The 10,070-nt window shown below is 42.8% G+C and overlaps 1 protein-coding gene across 9 annotated transcripts in view; it reads right to left on the reverse strand.

Annotated features, from left to right (window-relative positions):
• Positions 1 to 10,070, reverse strand: part of Ppp6r3 (protein phosphatase 6 regulatory subunit 3) — a 136,310-nt gene that overhangs the window by 6,955 nt on the left and 119,285 nt on the right. For all 9 annotated transcript variants that reach the window (XM_013347871.2, XM_026781673.1, XM_005351621.2 and 6 more), the window contains 3 exons: positions 7,356 to 7,509; positions 6,557 to 6,663; positions 4,875 to 5,025 (listed from right to left, as the gene is read on the reverse strand). In XM_013347871.2, coding sequence (XP_013203325.1) covers positions 4,875 to 5,025; positions 6,557 to 6,663; positions 7,356 to 7,509 — 412 coding nt within the window. The remainder of the gene's footprint in view (positions 1 to 4,874; positions 5,026 to 6,556; positions 6,664 to 7,355; positions 7,510 to 10,070) is intronic.

Here is a 10,070-nt window from a genome sequence, read left to right on the forward strand (position 1 = left end):
CATTACTTCTTTATGGTTTAACTACGAGTAGGTGTGCCTGTGTGAGTATGAGTACACTTGGTACCCTATGAAGCCAGAGGTATCAGATCCCCTGGAGCTTGAGTCATAGATGGCTAGGAGCCGTCTGACATGAGTACTGGAAACTGAACACAGGTCCCCTGAAGAGCAGAAAATGTCCTTAACCAATGAGTCATCTCTCCATCTCTCTCCAGCCACCCTTGTTTTAAAAAGAAGTACTTTTCTGTCCACAGGTCAGAAGAATACTCTATCTTTGTCTCTGTTAACTCCCATGAAACTATGGGCACACCATCAGGCTCTAGTGCCTGGCTCCTCACCTGCAAAATGTGGACGGAGTCACAGCTACACCTCACAGAGTTTCTGAGAGGAAAGAGCTGCTACAAGCAGAACACACACAAAGGGTCTAGAGAGTGAGTACTGGCACTGAGGGATATGTGTGTACACATTTTCTTTTTTTTTCTTTTTTTTTTGGTTTTTCGAGACAGGGTTTCTCTGTGGCTTTGGAGCCTGTCCTGGCACTAGCTCTGTAGACCAGGCTGGTCTCAAACTCACAAAGATCCGCCTGCCTCTGCCTCCCGAGTGCTGGGATTAAAGGCGTGCGCCACCACCGCCCGGCCCACATTTTCTTACCTTTGGGCTTTACACACTATCCAGCAGGACGGTAACCCAGCCGATTTTCTTGCCTGAATTTCCCTAGTGCTGAGGGATGACAAGCATGTGCGACTATGTACAGTTGGTTTCTTTTATGTGGGTGTGGCATATAACTTTGTGTGCATTTGCCCACGTATGCATGCTTGGAGGTCAGAGGTTGATATTACATATCTTTTTCAACTGCTCCTCACATTATTTGAGCCATCATCTCTCCGTGAATTTGAAGTTCACTAACCTGATGGCCAGCAAGCGTCCAGGGTCTGCCTGTCGTCTCAATGTTGGGATTACATTTGCACACACCTGGTTTAACCTTTTACACGGGTGTAAGCTACAGTACTCTTATATGGGTAAAACTAAAGTACTCATCTTATATAGCAAACACTTTACCCACAGAGCTGCCTCCACAGACCCACCAGCTTGTATTCTCTTTTTAATCCCCCTGCAGTTGCTTTACAATGTACTTAGAGCACACTTGGACTTGACTTTTTCAGAGGAATCGACTTTCTTTCACCTTTACTTTTTAAAATGGTGCTGGGAATGAACATGGCCAAGTATGAACATGACATGTATATGCCAGGCAAAGATTCTACTGCCGAGCAAGCCTGCCCTCTTTATCTCCATCATCATATTGTACGTCCCCTCAGTACAATCACATCACAGTTTCAATGCCCTTGTCTTTGCAGTATGACCAGATAGGTAGCAGGCAGATCTTCTTCTAACTGTACCTCTTTTGCCACTCAGGCAAGCTAGGAACCTTGAATTTCTCCCTACATTTTAACAGTATTCAGAACAAACTCCACCTAAGAACTTTTACTGAACTTGAAAACTAAATTTGTCCTGGCGGATGTCTCTGTAGCACTTAGCTACACGATGGTGTGTAATATCTTCACTTGCTTAGGTCGTCTTCAAACTTCTCTACAAAAATCTTCATTAAAATAATTCTTAAATGAAAATGAACTTCACGGTTCTGTGTGTTTGTGTTTAGTTTTGTTATAGTATTTTTTTTGTCTTACTATTGTCTGATTTGCATTTTTTTGGTTTGGTTTTAGAGAGAGAATATGAAGTTTGGGTGGGCAGGAAGGTGAGAAGGGATTTAGAAGTTGGGGAGGGCAAGATCATAATATATTGTATAATTTTTTTTAATAAAAAAAAATCCTAAATGAAAATATTGATGTGTTTTGTAAATGGTGTGTACCAGCATCCCCAGCTTAAGGCTTAAGGCTTGACCATTTTCCTCACCAGTTGTGCTGAACTTGTATTAACTTGGCTGGCTCACTGTCACCTCTGCAAACCAGCAGCTTTCACCACTTCCCTCACAATCTCTCTCCCCATTTCCAGCCTTTCTTTCCAGGAGAGCCTACACAGATAGTGACCAGAGCCAGCTCCTCTCTCCCCTCCTGACTCCAAAGTAGATGTACCAGATACTGATACTTCTCTTATTCTTATAAGTAAATGGAATCCACCTTTCTGTTATGGTGATTCAGAGTATTAACCATATATCAAGTGTAGAACCTTATTTTTTTTAAAAAAAGTCAACTTTTTTTTAAAAAATCTGATGTATGGATTTTCCTGATATCCAACATCCTTGAATTTTAGGATAAACCCTTGCACTTAGTTTGCTTGAAAGTAAATGCTCTATTTTGTGACTTGTTTTGTGGTTTTGGAGAGGCTTCATTGCCATCATGAATTGATCTGGGTAAGTTTGAAATTTTCTACTTTCTGTATCTTAGGCTGGTGCATGCACGCCTGAGCGGCACCGCAGTTGATCCTGGCCAGCAGGCCGGCACCCCGGTGTGCTTTGCTTCTTGCTTTTCCCCACATATCTCCAAATCTCAGTAGATCCTTTATTCACCTTTAAATGTGAGTTCTCTCTCTTGCTCTTTCTATAGCCTATCTGCTCTTTCCTGGTTGTGGTTTATCTTTTCATTTCAGTGTGTCTTTGGCAATATTAAAAATTAAATTAAATTCACTAATATTTTCCTTTATGATTAAAAAAACATTTCATTCCTAAATAGACCAAAACATTTTCTGTCTGAAGGCTCATGATCATTTCACTCCTAGTCATAATGAGGCGAGGCCTGATTATTTTTTTTCCTCAAGGGAGCAATAATTTTTTTATTAGTCTGCAGTTTTCCTCACTGGAGTGTATGTCATTCCAGCTTATCAGGCCAGCTTTTAGGCCGAGGAGGGCCCTCTTGTTCGTATTTGGTCATCGTCGCTTTATTAACCAGTCTTAGGATGACCTACATGGATGACTCCCTTCCACTAAGTGATCCTGGGTCTCTTTCTGCACTTCTTTAGAAACAGCACGACTTCTGTGAAACTGTCCGTGGGATGATGGGATTTGACTGATTTTTAAACATCATTTGTTGAGAAATGTCAAGGGTATCTTTCCATTAATAAATCTTACACATCTGTATTTATTTCAAGTCTTTATTAAAGGTTCCAATAAGATTTTAAACTATTTTTCCTTAAAATTTATATTCTTATTGATGAGATCTAATATTTTATTAAAACACACACACATCAATTGTCTGGTTTGCAAGACAAACTGAGTTTTTTTTATGTATCCAAAAAAAATTAATTCCAATTTTTCTCCTCAGATTTAATCAGAATGTTCTACGTACAAAGTCATCTATGAACAATGACCATTTCATCTACCTCATGTCTTTACACCTTTTATTTTTACACTGTATTCACAAAGACATCAACATAGTGTTGAGGAAAAGCAGACGTTAAGACATGCCAGCTCTTGGCTGTAATATTCTGCTATCGGTAGTAACTACATATCACTTCAATGTGACCTCATGCTGATGTTATACAGTCTTGTAATTTAAATACACTGTGGAGAGGGCTAGAGAGGTTAAGAGCAATGGCTGCTCTTCCAGAGGACTTATGTTTGATTCTCACTACTCACATGGTGGCTTACAACCACCTACAGCTTCAGTCTCAGGGAACCTGACACCCCCTTCTGGCCTCTGTGGGCACTGAACATGTGGTGAAGACATATATGCAGGCAAAATAATCATACACATAAAATAAAATGGGAAAAACAAATAGGCTGGATTTTGTTTGGATGATGATGATGATGATGATTATTATTATTATTATTATGCGTGTGTGTATGTGAGGTAGGTGTATCTGTGTGTCTCAAAGGACAACTTTCAGGGATCTGTTCTCTCTTATCATGAGCCACAGGGACTAAAACAAGTCACTAGTCTTGCATAACAATGCTTCACTTGCTGAGCCATTTCGCTTGTGTGTTGTGTACAAGTGTGCACCTGTATGAGTATGTGAACATATGTGAGCATGCACGCATATCAAAGCCATAGCTCAACCCTGAGGTCACACCTCAGAAGCCATTCACTTTTTTTTCTTAAGCCCCTCACATTGGGACTTGGGGTCCAACAAGTAGTCTAGGCGGGCAGGACAGTGAGCTCTAGGGTTCGTTCCTTCTGTTTTTGCCTCCCCGAGTGTGTGTCACCATACCCAACTTTTTATTTGCATACTCAGGATTAAACTCAGGTCCTTATTCTTGCAAGGCAAGGCCTTTACCAACTGAGCTGCTTCTCCATCCCCTATTTGCAAGTTTTTAGTGGAAGAGTGTTGATTGCATATGACACACATGGGATTATCTTACAATATATTTCTCTCATTTGTGGTTTTGTTTTCTGGTGCCCTCGTTAGGCGGTGAGAAAGACTTTAAGCACTGCCTTAGCTGCAGGCAAATCTTGATGGAAGTGTTTCTGTTACTCTCTACAATTTCCAGATTTAAATTTCTATTACGATTGCTTTTCTGTTCCATGAATTGTAAAAGTGAATCTGCTATTTTCTAATCAAGTCTGGTGTTGTTAGCACTAAATTCTTGCTGCAGAATTACAATGAATGCATTATATCTAGAGAATACAATCTATCTACATTCTGCTGAGCCTTGGATAGACAGGTGGGCTCTGCAGCCTCTGCCCATGTCAGTTTAGCAAAGCTGAACGCTATCAATCTGCTAGACTCTGAAGACACACACACAAGAGGAAAAATGCACTTTAGGGGCCTAAACTTCTCCATCTCTTGTTTAACACTGATGGAGATGTTAGAAAGATAGAAAGCTAGCCTTTAAATACTCATTTGAATCTAAAAATGTTTATGTCTGATTTCTTCCCCCCTTCCTCCCAACAAGCTGTCACCATAGGAGCCCCAGGCTCGGTTACCTTTTGAAGACAGCAGTCTCTGTCTTGGCGTCTACAGTGAGGCTGAGTGTTTCCTTCATGCCGCCATTCATCACGGTCTCAGTTACCTTGTCTGTACTCTCAGCATCCTCTTCCCCGTCTGAGCTGGCTTCCATGGCCACACTGCCTGGTGCTGAAAGTGCACAGAGTGGAAGGTCACATCCATCAAACCTACTGCGGAGCTGATGCCCTTTTCTATGAAGACTCCTGTGCCTTAGTCCTGGCTACTGCTTCAAGATATTGCAAGTGGCATTTTCACCTGGCTAAATTCTTGATGGGCATCAATGCTTAGAAAGGCCCATGGAGGTGGCTCACAGGTTTCCTCAATGAAGGGCTGGCAAATTCCAAAAGAGCCTTCCTAGCTCTATGTCCACATGGTCCCAGTTTCCTCCCATCTCCTAGGTCTACTCTACAACACAGTACAATATGCCTGGGGATCTTTCCTTTGCTCTACAATAGGAAGCCACACAGTATGTTGGTCATGAGCTTGGACTTGTCAGATTTCTGGATCTGAACTCAGTGCCCCCACCCCCACTCTTAATCTGTGCAACCCCAGACAGGAGACTATTCTGTGCCTCTAGCTTCTTACCCATCAAACCAGCTACAATGGTATTTTAAATGTTAAGTTGCCACAGTTTAGAAAGAGTGTCTCAATTGAGTAACTCTCTCATCAGGTGAATCTGTGGGCATGTCTGTGGGGGTTCTATGGATGTTAACTGATGTAGGAGGACACAGCCAACTGGGGGCCAAGTTTTCAACTGTGTACAAGTGAAGAAAGTTGATTGAGGATGATAGCAGAAGCTGGTTGGTATTTATGCTCTCTGCTCCTGCCGATGGATGCAATATGGCCAGCTGCTTGAGTTCCAAAATGATGGACTATAACCTGAAATTATAAGTCAGATGGGGCTTTTCCTTTTCTATGTTTTTTTTTTTGGTCAGATATTTTATCATAGCAACAGAAATAAAACTTTAATACCAGATCAATGAAGTTGGGACAGAATTTTTGTGGGCTCAATTATTAGGAGTGATAATTCTCCCACCAGCAACCTTTTCTGGCTCTGGGGCCTCTGCTCACTGCCTCTTTCTTCTCCCAGAAACTTATTGCTTCCCTTCTTCCCGAGACTCTTGCCTCCATACACACTCACTCCCTGCCACATGCTCTGCTGATACCACACTCACAAATGGCTCTTCATCAGTCTGCAAACAGTTCAGGGTCAACACAAGGAATACAGGTGAACATTCTGAGCAATGGAGACAGCTCCCTAGGGTTCAGACATCTATGACCACTTCATTTTCTCATATGGAAAGGAAAAACCAATCCTAGAGGCTAAACCAAGTTCTCACCCCTACATGTCTCAGCAAAACCCTGGGGGTCTTCAGGATTAGGAATAGAGGCATGGTATCTAGCCTGGTCTTCTCCACTCTGGGGATTACGCTTCCTCTGGCTTTAGATACCTATCTTTAACATTGACAAGACTGACAGCTGAAATCCAACTTCTTTTAGATTCCCTGTTTTGTGATTCTGTCACAATAGTTTCTTCTCCTATGTTGATCTATGGACATCAGAGCCACACTATCTTATTTTCCTGCCTCCTTTCAGGCTGAGCCCAAGCCTAGTCTGGTTTCTTCTACCTGCTGTGAGCATGTCTGCACACTGCACTCACCCTCTGGCTGAGTGGCCAAGGCAGCTGCACCAGGTATCAAGGGATCCATAGGTTCAGTGCTGGTTTCCATTTCCACAGGAGAATTACTCCTTAAAGACTCCTTTGTGCTTTCAGAAAAGAGAAAATTCAGATGTCAGCGGTGGGAACAGACCTCAGTTACACAAAATGTAACATGAAATCAACACTTAATGTTTAAAAGCTATTCAGAAATGAGGTCTCTGTCACCATGTAAAACAAACACCAGGGCGGCAGTGACACACATCTGTACTAATTTATAGCACTAGACTGGTGGTGAGTGAGAAACAAGCTCACACACAGGGAAGTCAGACTCTGCCTTATAGCTGTGCCGTTCCACAGGTGTTGGTCAGGGACTGGCTCTTATTCCCCTCATGTGGAACTTGTGGTGCATGTAGAACTCCACACAGCCGAGGAAGTGCCAGCTTCCATTCTGCCCTGCTAAACACCCTGGGTATCTGATGAAAAACCTCCCTTTCGGGCAGTGGTGGCGCACACCTTTAATCCCAGCACTCAGGAGGTAGAGGCAGGCAGATCTCTGTGAGTTTGAGGCAAGCCTGGTGTGCAACACAAAGAAACCCTGTTTTGGAGAAACAATCAACAACAAAAAACCCCAAACCAAAAACCCTTCCCTTTCTGTTTTGCAGTGGTGCACAATCACAAGTCCCAATCACATGCTGCATACCGACTCTTACCCTGTTTAAGGCACCACAGAATACGCACAGTAAATACACACCATCTACTTCACTCTGGAAAGGCTCTAAGACAGCACACACTTGCTCACCTCAGAGAGGATGTGAACTCTGAAAAAGAAGCCCAGCCTGTCTCTTTAGTTGGCATTGGCTCCTCTGTGCTCCAGACATCAGATCCCACTGAGTCTAAGGGGGCACCATGGGTGGTTTCCATGGGGACATCAAAGTTGGCTGACCAGGTGGGTGCTGAAATGAAGGGAGGATTAGCATTTGGAGAAGTCAGTCCTTGAGTTTGACAAGAGACTCTCTTTCTAAGGCTGAGTGTGGTAGGGTGTGCCTGTCATTTCAGACACTTGGGAAACTGAGCTAGGAGAACTGTTTAAGACCAGGCAGGCCTTGGGGATCCTCAAAATGGAAATTATTTTTCAAAACCAGGTTAGCAGATGAGAAGAAAGTAGTTGTTACGGGAGAAAAATTAACATGGTGCCACTGAGGTTGGGGCTAGCACACTCACTAGGAGTGCAAGGTGACCCTTGTGACTTTTCATCGAGCAATTTGATTTCTAGGAATATTTTCCAATAGAAATATTATACAAAGCTATAAAGTACATAAAAAATTCTACCTAACAATTATTTTTTTTTCTGCTCACCACATACAAAGTTCTGTTACTAATTCATAGGGTCAAGAGCTCTACTTCACAGTTCAGACTACAGGGGAAGGAATTCTGAATTCTTAGGATGTGTGACAGTCCTTCCCAGGGTAACTCCCCAGACCTAACAGCAGAAACTTCTCAAAACTTTGCAAACAACCCAGGAGAACAGTAGGCAGAGAGGTAGGTGTTTGAGCATCCACACATACATGTGGCACACACATTAAGAGTGTGGTGTCTCATCTCTACTGATAAAAAAGAAACCTTTCCCAAACAGCAAGAAAATAGAGGGCTGGAGAAATGGCTCAGAGGTTATGAGCACTGACTGCTCCTCCAGAGGTCCTCAGTTCAATTCCCAGCAACCACATGTTGGCTCACAGCCATCTATAATGAGATCTGGTGCCCTCTTCTGGCCTGCTGGCATACATGAAAGGAATGTTGTATACATAATAAATAAATAAATCTAAAAAAAAATTAAAAAAAAAAGAAAAAGAAAATAGAAGGCTTCTGCTCTGCGGTGCTCAAGTAAACACAAATGTCATCCAGACATTCCCCTCAACATACAGCAGAGGCATGTTGTTTAAGTCATACCATCTCACATCCTTCTGAGACCATATGTCCATTATTCTCCACTCTCCTCAACACCAATTCCTTTCTTTTAAACCTTTTTTTTCTTCCCAGTTTTTCTTTGGCTTTTTGAGACAGGTTCTGTAGCTCAAGCTGGCCTAAAACTTGCTGAGTAGATGGGAATGACCCTGAACTCATGATTCTGTTGCACCTCCCAAGTGCTGAGATTACAGGCATGTGTCACCATTTCCAGTGATTCTGGAAATCTCTTTAGGTTTTAAAAACAAAACAAACAAACAAACAAACAAAAAAACCCCCACCCTCTATCAGCTACAACAGGGAATGAATTTTAAGGCACTGCTAAGTGGACGGCGTACACCAGTCCTAACTGACAGGGCTGTAATGGCTCCGAATGCATGAGACATCTAGACTACCTAGATCTAAACATCTCAAAGAATACAGCATTAAGACTAAGGGCAATGGACTGCTTGGTGGGGACAGATGAAAAGGCACCAGTGACCTGCTGCACAACAGTGTGAATGTGCGAAGTCCCAGGGGAAAAGTCTAAGAGAAAGCAGCCCTGAAGATGCTCCCTTTCCTTCTGCTATTTCCCTACGACATCTTGGTTATCTAGTCCAGTTCTCTCATTGCTGCTTTGAGTTCTGCCTGTCAGGAGCTCAGCAGTTCCCCACAAATTTCAGAAGGCAATTCTTGGGGACAGGAGAATGGCTCAGTACAAATTTTCGTGCAGAGGATCTAAAGCTCAGTTCCTAACACCTATATAGGGTGGCTCATAACTACCTCTAATTCCAGCCTGTAATCTCTAGGAGATCCCACAGCTCTGGACTTCTGACTCATGTGCACAGACCCACAAATAATACATGCATAGACATAACTAAAAACAAATACATTTCTAAAAGTCAACTCTTGGAATCAGTACCCCATCCTGTTCCTGAGCCACACTCAACAGTTTGTGGCACTCTGCTTTCTTGCTGGCTGTTTTCCCTTTCAAATGACCTTGTCAGTGGCCCCAAAGCCCTGCCTGTTGCAGATCTCTCGGCACCCTGCTCAGGAGTGCTAACTACTTCCAGGAGGCACCAAGCAGAGGGCAAAGACTGTGGCAATTCATCATTACTGGCCTGATACCTGGCACACAAAACCATGTGCATTTGAACCCAAGGGCAGGGAAGCCTAGGCCCTGTGTCTGAGGACACAGACCTTCCTGACTGGAGAATGAGGAGGCTGCTTTCAGATCAGAGCTTTATGGGAATTTGTGGATGATGCTAAAGGCATGTTTGGTTGTGAGGCTTCACAAAGAACAAGGACATAAATGCTGCTTTGGGTGACAGGGAACTGGTCAGGCTTTGGGAAAGTCTTCAATCATATCATATAATACCCACCCCATCCATTTTTAAAAGGCAGCACAATCAACTCTTCTAGTTAGTAAGCAAGAGGGCACAAATGTGGATCAGCTGAACAAGGCTAAGGTTTGGACTTTCACAAATAAACTGTGAAGAAATGTTAAAATTTGAGCTTAATTTGGCTCTAGTGGTACATTTCATTGATGACTCCATATTATTTCTTCATTTCT

This window comes from Microtus ochrogaster, chromosome 8, assembly GCF_000317375.1.
Source record: "Microtus ochrogaster isolate Prairie Vole_2 chromosome 8, MicOch1.0, whole genome shotgun sequence".
Classification (NCBI taxonomy): domain Eukaryota; kingdom Metazoa; phylum Chordata; class Mammalia; order Rodentia; family Cricetidae; genus Microtus; species Microtus ochrogaster.